The sequence below is a fragment of the Sminthopsis crassicaudata genome, chromosome 1 (assembly GCF_048593235.1).
Source record: "Sminthopsis crassicaudata isolate SCR6 chromosome 1, ASM4859323v1, whole genome shotgun sequence".
NCBI lineage: Eukaryota > Metazoa > Chordata > Mammalia > Dasyuromorphia > Dasyuridae > Sminthopsis > Sminthopsis crassicaudata.
This window is the reverse complement of record NC_133617.1, coordinates 235,635,595-235,660,575: the sequence shown is the minus strand read 5'-3', so window position 1 is coordinate 235,660,575 and position 24,981 is coordinate 235,635,595. Positions and strand designations below refer to the sequence as shown.

At 35.6% G+C, this 24,981-nt stretch overlaps 1 protein-coding gene across 4 annotated transcripts in view; it reads left to right on the top strand.

Moving 5' to 3' along the window:
* ANKRD29 (ankyrin repeat domain 29) overlaps positions 1-24,282 on the top strand; it is a 57,283-nt gene extending 33,001 nt beyond the window's left edge. For 3 of the 4 annotated variants that reach the window (XM_074276659.1, XM_074276641.1, XM_074276669.1), the window contains 6 exons: positions 2,608-2,706; positions 8,023-8,121; positions 12,626-12,724; positions 17,000-17,095; positions 19,231-19,329; positions 22,363-24,282. In XM_074276659.1, coding sequence (XP_074132760.1) covers positions 2,608-2,706; positions 8,023-8,121; positions 12,626-12,724; positions 17,000-17,095; positions 19,231-19,329; positions 22,363-22,446 — 576 coding nt within the window. In that variant the 3' untranslated portion in view covers positions 22,447-24,282. The remainder of the gene's footprint in view (positions 1-2,607; positions 2,707-8,022; positions 8,122-12,625; positions 12,725-16,999; positions 17,096-19,230; positions 19,330-22,362) is intronic. The other variant, XM_074276649.1, reaches the window with a different exon arrangement.
* The last annotated feature ends 699 nt before the right edge of the window (positions 24,283-24,981 follow it).

Genomic DNA, 24,981 nt, shown 5'->3' with positions numbered 1-24,981 from the left:
GTATTTTATGGATATATGTGATAGGTTTCACATCTTAGAAAATTATGTCTATAACTGGAGAGAAATACTAAATAAATAAATATAAAAATTTTAAAATTTAAAAAAAAGAAAATTATGTCTATAACTCATAATGTTTCTCTTTTGTATTATATTTTATTTTAAAGGGTTGGTATGTGGATGGCAAGTGTATAACTTTTTTAATATATCTACATTTTTCCCCTTTAGTTTACTTCCAATTCTCTGACTAGATGATCAGAAGCTTAATGTAATCTTGGGGAAATAACTTCAATGAGGGTATTTCTGAGGTGTGACATTTCTGTCACATGATAAGTGGCAGGTTCCTTTAAAAGCCAATGTGCTGATACATAGAATACAGTTCACCAATGATACTTAAGAAAGGGGCTTTGGCTATACATATACTTTAATCACTTTCCTTTGTCCCAAGGAAACTAAGAACAAATCAAAATTGAAATAAGAATTAATCAAAATAAAGTAAAAAAATTTAGTTAAAGGCATAATTTGGAAGGATGAAGCTTTTATCATTGAATTAGGAAGACAGAATTGGACAAACATGGGAGTTTCACAATTGTGTCAGTTTATTTCTGACCTGATTATAAACAGAAATTCTTAGAAATTGTCTGCAATTGGAGTACTTGTCCAGGGAAAAACCTTGGAAATGATTGAATTTTCCCCATTGCTAAGCATTTTTTTTAATCTTTGGATAACAAGTCAGTTTTTCTTTTCTTCCATCTCAAGATGTCTAACCCTAGGAGCAGCTAGATGGAACAGTGAATAGAATACCAGCCCTGGAGTCAAGAGGACCAGAGTTTAAATATGAGTTCAAATACTTACTATTTGTGTGACCCTAGGCTAGTCACTTAAACCTGGTTATCTCTCTCCCGCCGCCCCCCCCCCAAAAAAATAGTCTAACCTTAGCTAGAGATGTGATTTTTGTTTCTTTTACAAAATCTGTTTCAAACCCAGGATTTTCTCCTTCACTCCCAGGTAACCACAAGCATGTATGTGAAGACCAAATACAGCTAATAAGGAATAGTACACTACCCAACAATCCTAAAAATTCCTTCTCTAAAACCCAGGTCTCTGCCTCTTAACTAAAGAAAATTTGGCATAAATAGTGAGTGTCTGTGCACTTCCTGTTGGCTATCAAGTTCAAGCAATGTCATCATGCACTAGTTGATGGCAAGATCCATCAGTCACCAGTTTGCATGGGACATGGAACACATGATGATACCGAGTTACCAGTTACTTTTTTTTTTCAAAAAATCAATCCAAGATGTTCATGAAAATCTATTGCAGAAAGAGGAATTTGTCAAGAAGAGCCACCATTTCCATATAATAGCTTGGTTGAAGTGCATTTTGCTTCTACAATCACATTCAAAGTTCTTGAATCCCCCAATGAAATTTCCTAATAACAGCAAAATAATTATCTTTTACTATAATACTTTCTCTTCTCTTAGCCTCATAGATAAAAATCAAAGGAAATGAGGGTAATAAAGCCTCAAAACTAGGATCCTGGTTGGTTGAATCCCATATATCCTTTCTTATCATGGAGATGGACCTTCCTAGGTTATCATCCTCCATTAGTCTCTACTTCATATTCTGATCTTTGTATTTTTGCTCGTATTTTTCTTATTGTATAGAATATTCAGTCATGTGGATAGGACACTGAATGGAGGACATGGATTCAAGTTTTGGCTCTTCCACTTACTCTTTCTAGGTTTCAGTTACTTCCTTTGGAAAATGGGAGTTTGAACTAAATGGACTCCAAATTTCCTTGAGCTTTGATCTTTCTCTTTCAGCAATGGGGGTTGAGTGACCTGCCTGAGGTCGTATAGCAAATAAGTTTTTGAGGTCAGATTTGAACTGAGGTCCCACTGACTCCAGAAACATGTTCTATCCATTGCTCCACCTGACTTCCCCTTGCTAGAAAGACTTTTGATGCATAAGTTACTTTTTCTCCCCTGGAGTAGTTCTCACAAACTCCAATTCACCCTCTCTCCTTCAAAATTCCTGAAGTATTTTAAATGGAAATGGCCTTATATCCAAAGGTGATATTCTAAGATTCAAATCACACCACAAATGAATCTTAAAATGCCAGACTTCTGTATTTTATTTGTTGTTATGTTATGTTGTGTTTTTCTAGGTTAGGAGGCAAAGTAGTTTCTATTCTCATCAAATAGATGAAAGCTTTTTTTTTCAATAATATTTAATTTTTCAAAATACATGCAAGGATAGTTTTCAACTTTCATCTTTGCAAAATCTTATGTTTCAAATTTTTCTACTCCACCCTCCTCAAGACAGCAACAAATTCAATATAGATTAAACATGTGCATTTAGAAGAAAGTTTTCAATGACGTTATGTTAAATAGGAAGTGTAGAATTTTCTATCTCCAAACATACAAAACAATAATAAATAGGTTATGTCATCATTGTCAAGAAATTGAAAAGAATAGATGAGATAAAGGAGTGGAAGTGGTTTTTTTTTGGGGGGGATTATTTTCTACACTTATTGAGCATGTGGAAAATACATCTTGCAAAAGTTTGTGCCCATGATCTCTAATGCATTTACCTTCTTCTTGTGTGTAGGATGGTGGCACTGCATTGTTGGCAGCTAGTCAGTATGGTCACATGCGAGTGGTAGAGACCTTATTGAAGTATGGAGCCAACATTCATGATCAACTTTATGTGAGTTTGTTCCCAGTGGACATTAAATGTGCAGTTTTCAGTTCCTTTGCCACACATGATCTCAGCATTATATCAACTGCCAGCAATTGTCTCTTGAAAAGCAAAACACATACACACAAGACCTAAATCTACTTTTATTCTGTATTTTAATTAGCTGTAAGTTTTTAGATTGGATATAGAGTCATAAGACAAAATATAACTGAATTAGATATAATTTTTGCTACAAGGAAATAATATTAATCTTGGTTCTATGATATTGAACTTGTTTACACATATGTCATTTCACTTATGCATAAAATGACAGATCCTACAATCCCACAGGCAATATATCTTCATTTCATGACAACCCACCCAACATGGCATATGGAACTGATGAAGAATGAAATTGAATGTTTTCTTTACATGTTTGTAACATGGGACAGTTCTTCTCAACAAACAACTACTCTGTCCAAGACCCTGCAGTGAGGACCCAGAGATGGAAAGTTAAACAAAAATTAAAAATTTAAAAATCCTTAGAACTTAATCCAAAGAATTTGATACCTAAGAGACAAGAAGAGTAGCCAAACTGCTTTATGGGAGAACAATAGAGTCAGAGGAAAGAGATGTAGCTGAGGCAAAGACAGATCCCAAAGTAGTCTTTGAAATGCATCTGCTAAGGGGATTGATAGCTTTCTGCCAGTTACAATTAGCACATTACCCAAGGGCTCTACGCATTGATTAATCATAGTAGCAGCCCACAGGATACATTATAAATATGAATCCATTTTGTGTAACAAGAGAAAATTAATAATTTAATTATAGTGGGAAAATATTTCTGTAGCCACAACAAATATTTATAGGTGGGCCGTATAATTTTTAAATTAAATTTAAATGTTTAAATTAAAATATTTTAAGTTAAATGTTAAAATAAGAGTCAAAGTATATATATATATATATATATATATATATATATATATATATATATATACACATATGTATATATTTATATTTTAATAGTTTTTATTTACCAGATATATATGCATGGGTAATTTTATAACATTGACAATTGCCAAACCTTTTATTCTAACTTTTCCCCTCCTTGCCCCCGCCCCATGGCAGGTTGACCAATACATGTTAAATATGTTAGAGTACAAATTAAATACAATATATGTATACATGTCCAAACAGTTGTTTTGCTGAACAAAAAGAATCTGACTTTGAAACAGTGTATATTTAGCCTGTGAAGGAAATCCAAAGTGCAGGTGGACAAAAATTAGAGGGATTGGAAATTCTATGTAGTGGTTCATAAAAATCTCCTAGAGTTCTCAAAGTATATATATATATATGTATATACATATGTTTTTTTGTTTTTTGTTTTTTTGGGGTTTTGTTTTTTTTTTTTTTTTTTTGAGGCTGGGGTTAAGTGACTTGCCCCAGGGTCACACAGCTAGGAAGTGTTAAGTGTCTGAGACCAGATTTGAACTCGGGTCCTCCTGAATTCAAGGCTGGTGCTCTATCCACTGCGCCATCTAGCTGCCCCTCAAAGTATATTTTTAAATGAATTTTTTTTAAAGTTAAAATTTCCCACAACTACAATACAATCAAGTGATTTATCTAGGGGAATGAGTGAGTGGAGAAATTTAAACTAACCTTCAAATGCTTGTTTCAGCTATTTATGCCCTGGATGTTATGTTATCCTGCAACTAGACTTCTTATCTTTGTATTTAGATCTTTTATATATATGGAAAACATACTCATTAAATTTTAATTTTTTTCATTTGATGACATTCTACTTGTACTTTAGAATACCTTAAAATGACAGGTCAATACTTATCCATTCTGTAATATTATTCCCGCCCCCCCCCCCCATCTATCCCCATATATACCTGTCACAGTTTCATGGACACTTCATGAATGAAATGGAATGACTAAGACAATGAATAAGGACCTGGAAATTTTGATGACTGCAGCTCTATTTAATAGGAGACATTTTAAAGGCAGAGGTCACATGTGCTGCTTTTGCCCTCTCTTGGGCAAGGCCTATGAATCATTATTTTGGCATTAGTGTCATATTAAAAATAATAGTAACTCTCTACTTATTTAATACTTAAGATTTTTCAGAGCATTTTATATACATTTTCTCATCTGGTTCTCATAATATAGATATAGATATAGACATATAGATTATTTCTATATATAAAGAGAAATATATATATACATATATTAAATGTATATGTATATATTAAATATATACATATATTAAATATATATGTATATATATATACATATATATATATCACATACTTTGTTGCTACTGTTGGTGAGTTATTTCACTCATCTGTGACTCTTTGTGACCCCTTTGGGATTTTTTTGGCAAAGGTACTGAACTGATTTGCCATTTCCTTCCCCAACCCATTTTATCCATGAGGAACTGAAGCAAACAGGGTTAAGTGATTTGGCCAAGGTCACCCAGCTAATAAGTGTCTGAAGCTGGATTTGAACCCCGGAAGATGAGTCTTCCTGATTCCAAGCCCTGTGTTCTATCCACTGCACCATTCTGGGTGCCACATGGGGGGTGTGTGTATATGAGACATCACTTATTATTAGAGAAAGAGAAAGCTTTGGTAGCTAGTCCTGTTCTGTGAAACTCCCACTGTAGCTCACACTTCACAGTCCCACAGTGCTTCCTACATCTTATCTCACTGGATCTTCTCAATAGCTCATAAGATAGTTAGGATTTGAGATGACTCAGGCCCAACAGTGACATCAAGACCATCATATTTTCCATTCACTTTATGGCCCTGCCCCTCCTATGACCCTTGGCCAGATAATCTAGCAAAAGCATCCAAAATAATTAAAGTGTAGAGAAAGAAAGGTCACAGAGACCCTAGAATTTCTGTGAACTGAAAAGGCCATGCATAGTATAAAACTCGGGGTGTGGAAAGCAGTTCTTAGAGCATTTTCAGAGAATTAGCAGCTGTTGGTGACATGCAAGCCCTACTAGAAAAAGCACAAATCAGAATCTGCAGTTTTTGCTCCCACATGAAGCACCTGTTTAAAAAAAAAAATCTGTACAATCTGTTTAATTAATTTTTTAAATTCCATGTTGAGTATTGCCCAACTCAGCTGACACTCTTTGGAAACACAATAATACTCTCTGCATGAGGCACCTAGCTGAGACTTGCAAAGGAGGGTGCTTGGGATTTATTCGTGTACACTAGTGGCTACTTTCCTAACCTGAGGCATGATCATTAGCCAGATCAGCCTGCCTTTTCCACCAAGGTATGCTAAGGTTTTCCACTGTGGTCTAAAAATAACAAAACACACTCCCATCAAATGTGACTGGAGAATAAGAAAATAAAGTACCTGCAATCTAGTGAATTATGTTGTCCATTAAATTTATAACACAATATTTCACCAGGCTTGTTCAGGGATTTTTAAAAATGCCCCCAAAGCTATATACACCCAATTACAAATGATAATGAAATGGAAATAGGAACAAGCACATGTTCTGTTTTTGTAGCTAATTTTGCTTAATTGAGTTCATAGGTGATTGCTGTCTGTGGGATGGACATGCTCCATTCAGGAGGGACTTCAAAAAAAATCTTGGAGAGCAATTATTTAAAAGTGATTGCATTTCACCCTTTGGCACCAAGGGGTAGGAAGACAAATGGAAAAAATAATCTAGTTAGAAGGAAATTTGCTCCAATCATTAAAACTGTATTTATGATAATATTTAGCCATTTTTACAAAAGACTGAAAAAACTCCCCAACCCCAAGCCTTGAATTTTTATTATTAAGAAGTAGGGACAGCTAAGTGACAGTGTACAGAGCACTGTTCAACCTGTAATGAGAAAGATCTGAGTTAGAATGTTGTCTCAGAGACTAGCTGTATGACCTCAGCATATCCCTTAACCCTGTTTGCCTCAGTTTCCTCATCTGTAAAATGAGCTTGAGAAGGAAATGGCAGACCAGTCCAGTATCTGTGCATGAAAACCCCAAATGGGGTCCCTAAATGTCAGACATGACTGAACAACAAGAGTAAGAGTCTAAGAGATAGAAATGGCAGGACTGCTGAGTTGCATGAAATGCTTTCTTCACATTCATCAGATTAGTCTCAAGAAGCATCATTAGAGTTGACCTCAGAGCCATGCTTCTGACCCATACTGACTATGTGAACCTAGACAAGTGATTTAATATCCAAGTACTCCAGGTGACTTCCTAGAAGACTCATGATGAAGCAAACTGCCCCCCTTCAGACAGAGACGTGGTGGACTCAATGTGGACTGGAGAATGGATCAATTTGGACTTTTCCTCCCCCATGTGGACAATGTGACCATTTATTTTGCTTGACTATGCTTTTATATTGGTTTTGTTTTTTCTTGCTTTCTCAATGGAGGGAAGGGAGAAAGAAGTAAATAGGAGAGAGTATAGACCTGAAAAAATAGATTTTAAAAGAATGAGGAGATGAAGAAAAAGCAAAAGGAGAAAAAGGAGGAAGGAGAAGGAGGAGGAGGAAGAGGAGGAGGAGGAGGAGAAGGAGGAGGAGGAGGAGGAGGAGGAGGAGGAGGAGGAGGAGGAGGAGGAGGAGGAGGAGGAGGAGGAGGAGGAGGAGGAGGAGGAGGAGGAAAATATCAATGGAAAAGAAGGGTGTGGAGATGCATTAAAGAGTTTCTTCCTGGTATATGTAACGATCAGGAGTATGACTTCAGAGAGGCGTGGAGAGACTAACATGCACAGATGCTAAGTAAAGTGAGCAGAACCAGATCATTACACATAGCAACAAGATTATACAATGATCAATTCTGATGAATGTGGCTCTTCTTAACAATGAGATGATTCAAGCCAGTTCCAATGATCTTGTGATGCAGAGAGATATCTGAATCCAGAAAGAGCTTGGTGGGAACTGAGTGTGGACCACAACATAGGATTTTCACTTCTTTTGATGTTGTTTGTTTGCATTTTATTTTCTTTTTGATCAGATTTTTCTTGTGCAGCATAATTGTATAAATATGTATGCCTATATTGGATTTGCATATATTTTATCATGTTTAACATATATTGGATTACTTGCCATCTAAGGGAGAGATTGGGGGGAAGGGGGGAAAATTGGAACACAAGATTTTGCAAGGATCAATGTTGAAAAATTATCCTTGCATATATTTTGAAAATAAAAAGCTTCAATTAAAAAAAAAAAAAAGTTTCTCCTTATGGTCCCTACATATATTTTTCTCAAAGGTCCTATTTTAAACTTGAAAAAAAAAAAAAAAAACTTTAAAATTCTGCTAATTTTGCATATTTTTTTCCAAATCAAGTTTCTTTTAAAATTTTTCTCAGGATGGAGCCACTGCACTCTTCCTGGCAGCCCAAGGAGGTTACTTGGATGTGATTCGATTATTGTTATCTTCAGGAGCAAAAGTCAACCAACCAAGGCAGGTAATGTTCCTCCCTAGTTCTTGAATTGGCCACATTTATTCAGCAGAATTATAAGGAAGCCCAGAACAGAGCTAGGGGACTACATGCCTAAGATAGCTAGTCAGCCTTCTGTCTTTAAGAGTTCAAGTTAATGATTGATTTTGTCTTTGCTTGTCCTGTTTGCTTTGTGTTGACCGTGTGCCCTCTGAAATCCAGCTAACTTTACAATTCAATATTTTAAAATAGCTCAGGTATTTGGTGTCTGAAGGTGGAGTGCACACTCTGTCACCTCCTGTTCAAATAAACGGAGGCTGCTCTGAGGTAATGTTAGCCCATGGACCTGAATAAACACCGGCAGATTCAAGTGGCCTTCACCCAGCCCAACCCTTCAGCTAAAAGACAACTCTTTCATTGACTCTAGAGCTTGTTTTAAGGTCTTAAAGCTCATCTGGTTTTCTGTGCCAGGAATCTTTACATAAAAAGGGGGAACAAATATGATTAAGAAGGAATTGAGGCAGCAGCTACTCTCATTGAGTTGGCAAAAATAATGAAAAGTTTTAGTCTAAGAGACTCATTCATTCTTTGCTGGTAGAATTGTAAAATGGAATTTTTTTGAAAAAGTAATATTGAACACTGAAGTATTACATAGAAGTAATTTAAAATAATCATGTCCATTGACTCCTATGATTTCCATCATTAGGAGTAATCTCAAATATTATCAAAAAGATGAATTCTTCAAATATTTTTGTCAAAGTTGCGAAAGACAAAAAAAACAAAAAACAAAAAACCAACCACCCTAAAAACTGAAAACAGCCTAAAGATTCATGAATGGAAGCATGATTAAATAAAGTATAGGACATTAATGTGGTTAAGATGAACAATTATGAGAAATAATAAGGAATTTAATGAAGTAATACAAAATCAAAGAAACAAAGCCATAAGGACATAATACACACTAATTACAATGGCATAAAAGGAAAAGTATGAGATTTAACTCTCTTAAAAGAGAGAGATAGACAAAGACAGAAAGACAGAGACAGGAGAGATGGAGAGAGAGAGACAGAGAGAGAAAAAGGCAGAAAAAGGGGGAAAGAGGGGGAAAGATAGAGACAGAGGAGGGAAAAAAGAGAGGGAGGGATGGAGAGAGAAAAGAGACAAAGGAAAGAAAGAGAAGGAGAGAGAAGACAAAAAAAGACAGAGATTTAGCAATAGAGAGGGACAGAGGAAGAAGGAAGGAAAAATAAAGAGAAAACAGACAGAGAGAAAGGAGAAAGGAAGAAGGAAAAGAAGAGGGAGAGAAAAGAAAGGAGGTAGAGGTGAGGAGAGAGACAGAGACAAAGAGAAAGAGAGAGAGAAAAGAAGAAAAAAGGGGAAAGGAAGAGATAGGAAGGGAGGGAGGGGAAGAGAGAGAGAGAGAGAGAGAGAGAGAGAGAGAGAGAGAGAGAGAGAGAGAGAGAGAGAGAGAGAGAGAGAAGGGGGAGGAGGAGGAGGAGGAGGAGGAGAAGAAGAAGAAGAAGAAGAAGAAGAAGAAGAAGAAGAAGAAGAAGAAGAAGAAGAAGAAGAAGAAGAAGAAGAAGAAGAAGAAGAAGAAGAAGAAGAAGAAGAAGAAGAAGAAGAAGAAGAAAAGAAGGAAGAGAAAGAAAGAAAGAAAGAAAGAAAGAAAGAAAGAAAGAAAGAAAGAAAGAAAGAAAGAAAGAAAGAAAGAAAGAAAGAAAGAAAAAAAGAAAGAAAGAAAGAAAGAAAGAAAGAAAGAAAGAAAGAAAGAAAGAAAGAAAGAAAGAAAGAAAGAAAGAAAGAAAGAAAGAAAGAAAGAAAGAAAGAAAGAAAGAAAGAAAGAAAAAGAAACTAGGAGGAAGAGGAGGAGTTGGGAATGGAAAAGAGAAAAGATCAATGGATTTTGAGTCAGAGGATAACCCAGGTTTAAATTCCAGCTCTGCTATTACCCTTGACATCAAGCAACTCATTTACTTTTGTTAGATCTCAGTTTCTTCATCTGAACAAATGAGGGAGGTTGAACCAGAATGTAGTTCTCATTTATTTGACACGGAGATACCAAGTACCCAACCTGCAGGCTGCAAGCTTCCCACAATACTCCTAAATGAAGCTTGAACTATGTTGAAACGTAATTGGGAAATATTTGACAAAATAAATAAAAACACAGTACAGTATATATCTTGTTAATTTGTGTTTTTCTAAGTCAATAGGCAACCCTGAGGAATCTCTTTCTATCTGAGTTGGACACCACTAGTTAAGATGATTTTAAGGTCTCTTCTGGCTCTAAATCCCTATGTTCCTGTGAAATAAATAGCATTTTAACACCTAGAATGGAAAGTGTAATTTACAGAAGAGATTTACTAAATCATGCAGATAAATATAACTTAGCTTTTTGACAGTGTTCCTGGACTTGTAGATGAAGAAAATGTTGCATCTAGATTTCAAAAAGTTATTTGTCACTTTTTCATGCTATGATCAGGGATAAGATGAAGTTAGATAGGATAATTGTATAATTATTTGGATTCAGAATTGGTTGGACAATCCTACCCAATGTTGAATAATAGGTCACTGTGAAAAATGTGTCTAGGAAGTCTTCATCATTGGCCTTCCTCTGGTCAATATTTGTTAATCAATGACTTAGATCAGGAGACTAATATGCTTATTTGCTGCTGTCACAAAGTCCAAAGAGATAGGCAATTCATTGGACAACAGATTTAGAATTCAGAATGTTGTCAAAAAGATGAACTAATGGGCCTAAGCTTGGAGGGAATTCCCTAAGGAGGGAATTTAAAAGCCATAAACATAAAGTTGTTTTAAGGATGGGAAGCTCATTTATGACTGGGAGGATAAGGAAAGACTTTAGGGAATAGATGGCCTTTGATCTGGGACCTGAAAAATATAACATTGATATTGGAGGCAAAGAGAACAACATGTTTTAAAAAAGGAGACAGCAAATCTTACAATCTATATCAGGCACTAAGAGCATCGGGTAAGATAACTGAAAAATGGCAGTCAGCTATATTTGATGCAGCGATAACCCTTAAAAAACATTTGCAAGTGGTTAAAAGGGTGGTGGAGGGGATAGAGTTCCAGGCCTGAGGGCAGGAAGTCTCTTCTTCCTGAATTCAAATCCAGGCACTCACTGGGTGACTCTGAGCAAATCACTTCATCCTGTTTGTCTCAGTTTCCTCTTCTGTAAGATGATCTGAAGAAGGAATTGACAAAACCACTCTAGAATCTTTGCTAAGAGGACCCCAAATAGCGTCTCAAAGAGTTGTACACAACTGAAATGACTGAACAACAACTGATATGAATGAGAGAGAGAGGAAAAATAGAGGAGAGACAGAGAGAAGAGGGAGAGAAACAGACAGAGAAAGAGAGACAGGGAGAGAAGGAAAGACACAGAGACAGAAAGAAAGAGAGGAGGGACCAAGAAAGGGAGAAAGAGGAAGGAGAGAGAGAGACAGATGGATAGAGACAGAGATAGACAGATAGACACAGAAAACTGAGACAGACAGAGATAGAGACAAAAAGACAGGGAGAGGAGTGAGGACTCTTGGGACTGTGAAAAACTTTGCCTCAACCAGAGTTTGTTTTGTCCCTCTAGAATAGTAACAGGGCAAATATCCACATTATCTAAGTAACTTTCTCTGAGTGAAATGTTTTACCAAGCCATGTCTATCACCCTCTGCTGGAGAGAGAGACTTTTAAGACATAATAAGAGGCACATTTCATTACACAAATGGCAAACCTGGTTTATCTATAAAAAAGGAGACCCCCTCCTCATATTCTAGAATTGGGAGAGTAAGAAGGTAGGATACATTTCCCTATTCTATGAAAACTCAGACTATGGTAGAGTTTCCATAGGCAAATTATACAGATTAAATAAATTACATGGTCAAATAGAAAGAACCCTGGCTCTAGAATTAGACCTGAGAAAAATTAGCTTCTGTTTTCTTATCTGAACAGTGAGAAGACTGACAGATGACCTCTGAGATCCCTTTGCTGTAGACCTATAATCCCATGACCTAAGCAGATCTATAATAAAGTCATGTCGAGACAACAAGCATCTATTAAGCAATTATTACATGTCAAGTGCTATGCTAAGCTCAGGAAATACAAATAAGAACAGAAATAAAGTCCCTTGCCCTAAAAGAGTTCATATTCTATTTTTATTGTAGCCTTTTATTTTCAAAACACATGCAAGGATAGTTTTTCAACACTGACCCCTGCAAAAGGAGTTCATATTCTAAAAGGAGAAGACAACAAATAAAAGGAAGTTGAAGGAGGTGGGAGAGAGGAGGGGATATGGTAGAGAAAGTCCAAGAGTCATCATCGTTCGGGTCAAGATACCTCTTGATTCGACTATTTGAGATTTGAACTTCCTTGGTGGTTTATGGATTAAACTATGGAGTACCTTGCTAGTGCCTTCTGTCCTCAGAAGTTTAAATGACTCTGCTGTCCATTGAAGCCAGGAGCCAGAGCATGTAATGTATTGCTACAAACTTACCCACTTTTTTTTTCCCTAAAGGATGGGACAGCTCCATTGTGGATAGCATCTCAGATGGGACACAGTGAAGTAGTAAGAGTAATGCTGCTTCGAGGAGCAGATCGGGATGCTACCAGGAATGTAAGTAATGTTTCCTATCTCAAGATACAAATAATTCTGTCTGTAAATATAGGATAAATCATTTTTAAAAGTTCATTTTGAACTTAAACATATAAAAACAAAAAATACATTTCAGTGTACATAGCACAGCATAAAAAGATGTGTTTTGTTTTGTTTTGAATAATGAAATAAAACTCAGAATATTGGAAAACCATCCTTTAAAATATTTTTCCTGATTTCTTGTGTAACAATAACTCACTTAAATCTTACCTCAGATTCCTAAAACTCACCTCTCTTCTTTAATATCACAATTTCTTGGCAAATGAACAAGGCAATTTGCTTATTTCTGTGTCCTTTGTGACATCTGGGTGCTACCAGATTTAAGTTGTTTATGTACTTGATGTAATTTTTAAGGAACACAATGAAATAAATAATCCTTGGCTTATGCCTTTATGTGGTGCATTGAATAGATAATAGACAAGGAAACATGTGGATCCATAAAGCAAAATTCAGCCTTAAGCAGATTCATGCCAACAAGCATATGTCTTACATTTTGTCTTTAACATTCAGACTAGCTGTATCAGCACTAATGAGTTTGAGGATTCTCCATTAGGAAAACCCAAAATACTCCTAGGCACTAGCAATAGGGTAAATTTATTGCTTAGCTATGCAGGATAATTCAGGCATTCAGCAACTACCCAGGAGACACTGGAAAAAGTCCTTGACAGTAGTCCTTTTTAGTATAATCATTCAAAGCCTGTTTTTATGGGGCTATTCTGGGCCCTGAAGAGCTAGATGAAGAGGAAATAGCTAGCAAGACATAATTCTCAGTCTCAGAGGAGACCCTTCTCTTTTGTTGAAATTTCTGTACCCTTCAGGAGATTAGGATGGAAAATGACAATTAATGACATAACTAGAAGTTTTATTGTCATCTTCTCCCTCAAAGTAACATTATGAACACACTTTAAGGAGAAATTTAAATCATAAAATCTTATCTATAAGAGCTAGTTGCAGGAACCCAGAATGAATGGTACATATTAGCTGCACTGAGATGATTACAAAATTTATACATCTCACATCCACCAACTGCCTGCTGGGCATTTCCATCTCAATATCCATTGGCATCTCAAACTCAACATGTCCAAAGCAGAATTCATTATCTTTCCCCTTAAACCCATAATTTCCTAAATGTTCTGTTTCTGTTGGGAGGACCACCAGTTACTAAGGGTAAAGTATTGGAGGAAAATAAGATTTCTTCCTCTCCTTCATCCCACCATATCTGAGAAGTTATAATATCATCCATAACATCTTTCTCATTCATTCCTTTTCTCCACTGTTATATTTATAGGATGTTATATCTGCCATCCTAATTCAGTGCCTATCTGTATTAAAGCAATCTCCTCTGATCTCCTTGTTTCTAGATTATCCCCTTTCCAATCTATCCAATTGGATAGCTCACAATAATTCTTCTTTTCTTTTTTAAAGCTTTTTATTTTCAACACACATGCACAATTTTCAACATTCATCCTTGCAAAACCTTATGCTCCAAATTTTCTTCTCCCTTCCTTCCCCTAGATGGCAAGTAATCCAATATATGTTAAGCTTGCTCAGTTCTTATAAACCTATTTCCACATTTATCATGCTGCAAAATAAAAATCAGATCAAAAAGGAAAAAATAAGAAAGAAAACAAATACAAGCAAACAACAAAAATAAAGTAAAAATACTTTGCTGTGAACCACACTCAGACCCAACAGTTCTCTCTCTGCGTGCAGATGGCTCTCTCTATCACAAGATCATTGGAACTGGCCTGAATCATCTCATTGTTAAAAAGAGCCATGTCCATCAGAATTGATCATTGTATAATCTTCTTGTTGCTATGTACAATGATCTTCTGGCTCTGCTCATTTCCCTCAGCATTCATTCATGTAAATCCCTCCAGGCCTCTCTGAAATCATCCTATTTGTTGATCATTTCTTTTAAAACAATAATATCCCATAACATTCATATCCTATAACTTATTCAGCCATTCTCCAATTGATGGGCATCCACTCAGTTTTCAGTTCCTTGCCACTACAAAAAGGGCTGCTACACACATTTTTACACATGTGGGTCCCTTTCCCTTCTTTATGATCTCTTTGGGATATAAGCCCAATAGAGACACTATTGGATCTAAGGGTATGCATAGTTTGATAAACTTTTGGACATTGTTCCAAATTGCTCTCCAGAATGGTTGGATCCATTCACAGCTCCACCAACAATGCATCAGTGTCCCAATTTTCCCACCTCCCCTCCAACATTTATCATTATCTTTTCCTGTCATCTTAGCCAATCTGAGAGATGTGAAGTGGTACCTCTGAATTGTCTTCATTTCCATTTCTCTGAAAAACAGTTATATAGAGCATTTTTTCATATGATTAGAAATGGTTTTAATTTCTTTATCTGAAAATTGCCTGTTCATATTCTTTGACCATTTATTAACACAATAATCTTTCTAAAAAGTACAAGTATAACAAAAATTATCCAGTGGCTACTACTTGTCTCAAGGATAAAAGACAAAGTTCTCAGTTGGGCATTTAGAACTTTCCATATTCTGGCACTAGTCTATATACTACATACACACATACATACATACAAACATACATACTATAGCACTTATTCCCTTTTATGTGTACCACATTCCAGCCAATCTGGGTGACCGATATCCCTGAACTTGCCATTCCATCTCTGAGCTGCCTGCCTTTCCCATACCTGGAATGCACTTTCTTTTCTCAAATTTCTATTTTCCTGCAATATCTAACTCAATGCTATCCCTGGCCCAACTGTTCCTTCTGAAATTCTTTATTTGTGTTTTACTCCAGAGCAAGAAATGTTCTTTACCTTTCCTTATATTCCCTAGCATTTAGCACAGTACCTAGCACATAGTAGGAGCTTAATAAATGTTTATTGCCTGACTGACTTTTCCCTATCAAAGGCTCTGACAAAAAAAAAAAAAAAAGGCTAGAGGTATATTTCTCATATCTAGGTGGGCCTCAGGTGGTGATTTGGGGTCAAATTTCCCAAGGTCTTCACCATCAGCATCTACTAAGTGTTCTTTCAGATCAGGCCACTAGATGGCACTCAAAGTTTACTCTTGCCATAAGTAAAAATTCATTTTTCTGCTTTTCTACAGCTTTTTTCTAAGGACGTGATTTAACCATATGATAATCCATAATAATTTGACTTGTAGCCCGTATCATTTACATTGACATTCTAATCTATTTCTCAATTTCAGTGATCTAAAAAGATTATTTCTCTATATCAATCAATCAATATTTGTTAATCACCTACTATGCCAGACATTGTGCTAAGTACTAAAGATACAAAAAGAGTGAAAAGACAGTCCTTTTCTTTTTATAGAGTTTCCTGGGGAGATACATGCAAACAGATATATGCAAAACTCTAACACAGAGAAAAGAAACCTAATAGTTCCACCTTTAAAACTTTCTGCAATCAGCTACTATGGTAGATATCAGAAACCTCAATTGTCTCCAACCTACCTTTCTTCACCTGGTGTTTCCCAGACTATAGGAGTGGGGGATCACCCCTCTAGGTATTCTGGTCCCCAAAGTAAAAGGAAACGGTTATCCTCTGTCTCAGGTCATCACATCTATTTCCCACTGTCACAGTGGGCTTGTAAAGACTTTTCCTTGCTACCTTTTTGAGTAGGACTCCTCAAGGTATGGCCATTCACCAGAGAGCTTGTAGTATGCTGACTTCTTTTCCTACAGGTCTCCAGAGTGTTTCTTGGGTTTCCTCCTCTGGTCCTTTCTTTAAAGCACAATAGCTCTTTTTAAATGTTCCCCCCATCCTGTTGTGTGGGATGTGGAAGACCCCTACCCAAAATGACTACTCAGAGATCACTCAAAGTACAAAGCAGAAAGATTGTTTATTAATCCTCATGAGAATGAGCAATCCCACCGTGAGATAAGGGAAAGTGAAAGCTCCTGGTAGGAGGGCTGAAGAATTAGTAAAGATACACAGTTTTTATAGATTTTATTATAAGAGATTACATCACAAATAAGAGAGCATTGGGGAGGGGGCATCTATAGTTTTGTCAGCATTTAATGTGCTTAATCATGGCTATATTGGAAGATTATCTAGTATCAACATTTTAAGTCTACACAACTTGCATACCAAAAATCATTCCCTGATAGTTAACATACTCCTTGCATATTCTGTATTCTTCTATCATCCAGATATGAATTAATCCACTCCTCTCATAATCAACCTCTGTCTGCCTCTCTCCCTCCCTTAAGGATGGTACAACAGCATTATTGAAAGCTGCCAATAAAGGGTATAATGATGTCATCGAGGAACTTCTGAAGTTCTCTCCCACCCTTGGCCTTCTAAAGGTAAGATCTGAAAAAAGGAAGTTAAGTCATCTGCAATGAAAGGAGGTTAAAATGGAAAAAAAAAAAATTAGTTTTGGAAGCTTTGAGTATATTTTGGTAGAATTTTTTTTTACCTCCCTAGCACACACAAATATTTTTCAGGACTTGGGCAAACATAAAGACAGCAGAATCACAAGAAGAAAAAGTATATTTAGAATAATTATACATGTTAACTTATATCAGATTACTTGCTGTCTTGGGGAGGGGAAGAGGAGAGGAAAGAGAGAAAAATTTGGAACACAAGAGTTTGCTAAGGTGAATGTTAAAAACTATATTTACATATGTTTGGGGGGAAAAATAAAATACATTAAGAAGAGGAGAGAGAAGGGGAAGGGGAAGAAGTTGACCAGGGAATTCCAATACCATGTTTTCCAGAAAACGACAAAGCAACCACCCAAATCTCCCAAAAGACAAAACTCAAATTATTTAGAAATTAAATGGTTTTAAATGGTTTCATTAAGAAGTTAATAGTCATGTTGCTGATAATCCCATTCGTTTATGAATCTTCTCCAGAAAGGTAGATCTATTCTTATAAATATTTTTCTCCTCCATCCTTTTCATCATTTGAAGTTTAAAAAAAAAAAAAAAAGGTATTATCTTTGGTTGTCCTCCAAAGTCAAAATTAGCATACAAAACAATAAAACAGCTAGATGGGGCAGTGGATAAAGAGCTAGCCTTGGAGTCAGGAAGACCAGTTCAAATACCACCTCAGAAATTTACTTAGCTGTGTGATGCTGGACAAGTCACTTAACCTCTCTCAGTCTCAGTTTCCTTAAGTGCAAAATGGGGTACCTCCCTCAAGGATTTTTTTGAAGATCAAATAAGATAATATTTAGACAGTGTTTTTCAAATCTTAGAGTGCTTTATAAATGCTGGTGGCTATTATAATATAGTAGCTAGATGGCATACTGGATAGAGCTTGGAATCAAGAAGATTCATTTTTGTGAGTTCAGATTCAGCCTCAGGCACTTACTAGTTGTGTGACCCTGAGTAAGTCACTTAACCTCTATTTGCCTCAATTTTCTCATCTGTAAAATGAACTGAAGAAGGAAATAGCAAACCACTCTAATACCCTTTGCCAAGAAAACTCCAAAAAAGAATCATGAAGAGTCAGACACAATTGAAATGACTCAATAACACGCTATTATTATTGTTGCTATTATTTAAATTTTGTCCCTCTGAATGAGCCATGCTGGATGTTAAGGACTTCATTAAAAACTAAAACATTTTTTTTTTCTTTTCCCCTTTTTCCTTTATTAAGTTTTTTTTTTTTCAAAACATATGCATGGACAGTTCTTCAACATTAGTCCTTCCCCCACTTCCTCCCCTACATGGCAAGTTGTCCAATATATGTTAAACATGGTAGAAATATATGTTAATATATGTTAAGTCCAATATATGCATACATATTTGTACAATTATCTTGCCACATAACCAGAAAAAAAAATGAGAACAAACAAAATGCAAGCAAACAACAACAAAAAGAAGGAAAATGCTAATTGTGAGCCCCACTCAGTTCCCACAGTCCTCTCTCTGGGTGTAGATGGCTCTCTTCAGCACAAGACCATTGGAACTGGCATCAATCATCTCATTGTAGGAAAGTCACATTCATCAGAAGTGATCATCGTATAATCTTGTTGCTGTAAGACAAAAACATTTCATGGGGAAATTTTTCTAAAATTATCATACACTTCCCTTGTTTTCTTAAAGCATATTAAGTACAGTGAAATCTTGCTGGCTTGATATTAAAAATTATAAATACCATTTAAGAAACTGTATTATATTTTCCTCAGGGGCAACTAAGATATGAAGGGCTATTTCCCACTAAACCAAATGTCCTCAGATGTCTGGGCTTTTCAGCTCTTGTGTCTACTTCTCATAATTTTTCTATCTCTGCCTTTGCCGTCAATCTATAATCATTTACTGAACAGTTCCCATGTATAAGGCAAAGAAGTTGATTTTAGGCATTAGGAAGGCTTTGAAAAAAAGAGGGGGAGAAATCTAAGGAAAATAAGGCAATCTTATTCTTCAAATTCTATGTTTATAATCAATACTTAAACTATGGTTTCGACTAACACCACAAATTTTTCTCCTAGAATGGAACAACAGCTCTCCATGCTGCAGTGCTCAGCGGTAATATCAGAGCAGTCGCTTTGCTCCTGGAAGCAGGAGCAGACCCTGCCCTGAGAAATAAGGTAAACCATTTTACTGTGTCTTTAATTCCTTGAAGTAGCTGAGCAGAGACTCATATTGGATATAAATCATCCACCAACATTTAATTTTCATCTTGCATTGGCTTCTGAGTCCTTGGGGTAATCTGGAAGATTCATCTCAGGTTGGATTTGAACCAGGTGTTTTCAACAAGGTGTTCTATCCACTGAGCCATCCAACTAACTGCCTATGGTCACATAACTAGTATATAAGAAGCTGTTGCAACAATTCAAGGAAGACATGATGAGCATCTGAATTAAAGTAGTACATGTATAAGTAGAGAGAAGATATCTGAAAGAAATAAAGGTAGAAACAAGATTTGGCAATTGATTGGATATAAGTGGAGCCTGAGAGTGAGAACAAACCTGAGTAATTAAAAGGATGGTGGTACTTTTGACAGTACTAGGGAAGTCTGTAAGAGGAACGGATTGAGAGAGTGGTTTAGTAGAATGTAATGAGATATATTTTGGATATTCTGAGAAAAATTCCTATAGCACATTAATTTCTGTGTATTCAACAGGTCGTTAGTGATCTTGGATTGGAACTCAGGAGGGAAATTTGGGCTAGATTTGGAAAGCATTTACATTACTGTTCATTGAACCCATGGGAGCTGATTAAATCACCAAATGAGAAAATATAGAAGGAAGGAAATAATAATTTATTAAGCAACTATTATGTACCAGGCTAAGTGTATTATAAATACTATTTCATTTGTTCTTCATAAAAACTCTGGGAGATAGGTGTTATTAGTTACCACCATTTTACAGTTGGGAAAACTGAAACAGTTAGGTTAAATGACTTGCTCAAGTTACATGGTTAATAAGTGTCTGAGATACATGTGAACTCAGGTCTTCCTGACTCCATACCCAACATTTTATCCACTGCCTCATTTAGCTGTCTCATAGAAGAAAAAAGAAAAAAATCCAGGACAGATCTTTGAGGAAGACACACAGTTAGTAGTTGTGACAAATATAAAAATCCAGCAAAGGATATGAGCAAATGAGTAGTGATTAGGAGGAGGAGGAACTGGTTTTAAAAAAAAAAAAATCAAAGAACTTTTTTGTCTGGGTTTTTTTTTTTTTTTTTTTGGGGGGGGGGGCCGGGAATTTAGTTTTTGAAGTATAAAGAGGTAGGGGAAAAACCAAGGGAGAATAGTGAAATGACATTTAAGTGGAGAGATGGATCCTAGTTCCCCTGTATTTCCTGAGGAAACAGAAAAAATACAGATAATTATAGCTATTTAGAGGAACTCAAGCTTCTCTACACTCTTCTCCAACAGGACAAGAATTTAATCTTTTCCCCCCATGTTGATTGTCATTAAGTAGCCTCTATTTAGTTACCTAAATTAATGAACAAGTTAAAGATATATTATGGAGCTTTTTGTAATTGTTTTGGGAAAAATATCTTCTCTTTGAGTTCATATCATGGGTAACTGTTGCCAAATATATGCTTACCACAACATAGAAATTCTAATGGTATTGTTCTTACGCAAAAGCTTAGTTTCAGACCTCAGAGAAAACCTGACCTTGAGAATTCTGATAAGATTTCTTATGGGCAAAATGATGTCAGAATAATGAAGAAATCATTCTTTTGCACATTGTAATCTTGTACATTTGTTTTAGGCCATAAAAGTTAAAAAGAAGATAGATCCAAAATCCCATACTTCCTTTAAATGTCATAAAAGGAAACAAACAACCAAAACAACCCCCTAAGGACAAAACAAACCTCATCAAACAAACTATAGATAAACTAAAGTATAGAGAGATGAATTTAGAGAATTCACAGATAGACAGATGAAGGATTATGTATCAGGAGTCAAGGACAGTTGACATTCTTCCACAGGCTTCTTATCTAAGGAATTTTTAAGGATTTAAGTAAATTTTCATATCCCTTAGGACAGCTTTTGGTCAGATGAAGTTAATATTAACAGAATGCAGACTTTTAATTAACCAAAATTTGCAAGATGAATGGTTGAGTCCTGAATAATAAAAGAAAATTTTAAAAATGTGTATAATATATAAACACATACATATATTTGCATGTATACATGTATAACACAAATTATTTGGCATACATTTTATAGCTTTGTGTAGATACACACACACATGAATTATGTACATACATATATGTCTATGTTGTACATATATGCTATTTTGTATATGCACATATATAAATATACATATATCCTGTTTTACAGAGTTGTTTGTATATTGTATTTCCCAGTAGACGAACTCTTTGAGAGCAGGAACTGTCTTTTATCTTTCTTTGGTTTTCCAGTGATTAGGTGATAAATACTTGTTGACTCAATGATTTGACTCATAGAAAAGTACAATTTAAATGCCTTGTAAAATAACTCTTTGTAAATTATAATGCTTTATATTTTTGGAAGTAACATATCCTTGTGAGTTTGCCCCAACCAATGTACTTTGCAAGAATTTTATCAATACATTAGAATCAACCCCTGCTGTAGAATCACATTATCATGCTGTCATTTTCTTTAACAAATCACCCATTTATAATATTGATCTACCCCAGAACATCACTCTGTTTAACATTTTTTGGTTTCTTTGCTGTTAATATCTTTTGACAGTATTAGATGGAGCATGCTTATTCATAAGCTCATATGATCCCCATACTATCCTGAGGTTAATAAAGAGAAGACTATTATTGAGAGTTGTTTAGTAATTTGCCTGTGATTTAACCAGTAATTCAATACAGCCACAACTGACACCCAAATCTTTCAGGTGTCAATCTAAGAACTTTTCCACCAAACCACATTGCCTCCTAACACTATAAAATCAATCTGTGTTATTGAACTATAGACCACAGATTATAGTACAATTTGAGTACAATGATTTACAATTTGGACAGGACTGGAGTTAAGGAGACACATTAAGTAAATAAAATAGGAATTTCAGATCAATGGAAGGGAGATTGTGGGGGCATCTATCTATATCAAGATGCACAACACTGGCAACTGAGTTGGAGTTTTCTTACCACTGTATTTCTTCTTTCAGGCAAATGAGCTACCAGCAGAACTAACCAAAAATGAACGCATTTTACGTCTCCTCCGAAGTAAGGAAACACACAGGAAGAGCTAATTCAGTGGGTACTTCACGGTGGCTAAGCCCTGTCCACATTAGTAAGAAGTAAATTTGTTCTGCAAATAGTTTTGGACTTTCATTCTTGAAAGTATTTTGTTTAATTGGCTCACAATGTCTACAGGGCGGTTCTCTGGACTATCCTAGGGCTTTCAGGTTACCCTAGGTTGGAGGTATGGAGCAACTCCCAGACGCCTTCACTCTCACTTACAACAGGGTTTACCACTGGCCTGTTAAGCAGACTCCACTGTGGTTTTGCACCTTTACGGAGTGGAAAGAAACCCCCTTGTCATTCAGTTAACAAATTCTAAGGTGGACAGGGCTTCCAGCCCTAATTAAGGCCATATGAGGTTTGCCCTCTTTAGGGGGCTTAAAGTCTGACATTTAACTGATTAATTGCACTTTTCTTTTGTATAGAAACATATGCATATTATCATCTAAAGGATATCTTTTACTTCATTGCAAATATATTTTCTTCCACTTTAGGATCACAGCCATATTGATTAGGAACCAGGTGAATGGCAAACATAAATGTACTCTTGTCAAAGAGCACCCATATTATTTGTCAAGAATGCAAATGCTTCTCAAGGACATGAGTGTTTGACTCTAAAAACCAGCTGGTGTTTTATGAGTTAATCCTCTTGTTATTCCTCATGTCAATATGCCATCTTTGATTAAGATATGGGAGGAGGCAAAATGAACATTTCAGAAGGAAACAGTGTAGAATAGTGGAAAGAAGAGTAGATTTGGAATAAGAAAAACTGGATTCAAATTCCAATTCTGACACATGATCTTGGATAGATAACAATCATTTGTAAAATGAGGGAGTTGGAATGGGATAACTCTTTAAGTTTCCGTAAAGCCCCTCCCAGTTCAAAATCTATCATCCTTTGAAAAGTCACTTTAACTTTGATTCAGGGAAATTGCAAAAATATCCAAAATTCAAGCTTGTTCCCTTGAACTTTAAATTGAGTTCTACCCTTTGGAAAATCTTTCCCAGGACAGAAGGAGATTTTATTTACTGAGGAATCTAGAACTTCTATTGAGGAATGTAAAACTAATATCACTTTGCTTTATGCAATAGACTTTGAGGGCCTAGAATAAGATGCAATTTAAAAGTAAGATGTGTTGTTACTACTATGCTTATATAAGTTATGCCTAAATGTTATTAATTTAGTAAATCTCTACCTGTGCATGGGATATACTAATTGATTCCAAGAAAGGAATTGGGTTCTGTGTTATTTTAAAGTTGTTTTTTGGGGACTTATGTTAAATGCACTTAATTATATTAAATGTACTTAATTATCAATGGTGTCTAATTGCCTCATAATCAGTGCCTATTTTCATATACATACAAAAGTAAGCTTTCCATCATTTGAATGTAGGAAATATTAAAGATATTTCTGTAGTTTAAAAGTGTCTTTAGCTTTCTTGTTAATGTTATGCTTTGGTTCCCAGGTCATGGATCTGTATGAAGGAAATGGTGATTTATCCATTTGTTGTATAATCTCTAAGTATTTAAATGTGTGTTTAAACATTTTTCAGTCATGTCTGACTCTTTGTGACCCTATAAGGAGTTTTCTTGGCAGATATACTGCAGTAGTTTGCCATTTCCTTCTCCTGTTCATTTTACAAATAAGGAAACTGAAACAACCCCAGATAGCCCATATAGCTAATAAATATCTGAAGCCAGATTTGAACTCAGGAAGATGTTTCCTGACTCTAGAGCCTAGTACTCTACCCACTGTGCACAGCAATTAATTGATGCATTTCAATTTTTAAAGGTATAAAATGACCCTTAAAATTTGTATCAATTAGTACTTACAGCAGGTAGTCCTTATGAGCACAACCAATTTTGCAGCAGAACCAATTTTGCAGAACTCTATAAGTGAGAAACAACATGATGTCTCAGTGTATTGCTCTGGAAGTTATGAGATTCAGGTTTCCAGTCCTTTCTCTGTTACTGACCGTCGAGCTGTGAAACTCAGAGCAAATTATATCATCTCTCTGGGCTTAAGTTTCCTCAGCTATAAAATGTCAGAGTTGTACTAAATGATCTCTAGGTTTTTTCCAGCTTGAAATTCTATGATTCTAATATGCAATAGGGACCAAAATAACATCATGAGAAATATGAATCCTGATCCAAGAAGGGCCAAATGATAAAGGAAAAAAGAATAACAAACCTAACTATATGTATTCAGATTTGCCGTCCTTGACATGTATAATTAAACAAGTGGATAAAAATCTAGAACAAATTTTAAGGTTTAAAAGAGAACATAGAAATTTAAAACAATTTAACTGGAACTCTTTTAGCTATTGAGGAAGTTTGAAAGGATACTATATTTAGCTTAGAGGAACTTCTATTTGATATTGTCTGTACCAGACAAGATGTCCACATGAATCACCTTACCAAAGCTTGTTCTTAAAGGTTGGAGTCTATTATTCCTTCAGAAACAGGTAAAAAAAAAATATATTTTACATACTGATTAACGTAATAATTGAGTCAACTCTTTATCCTGAGAATTCATAATAATA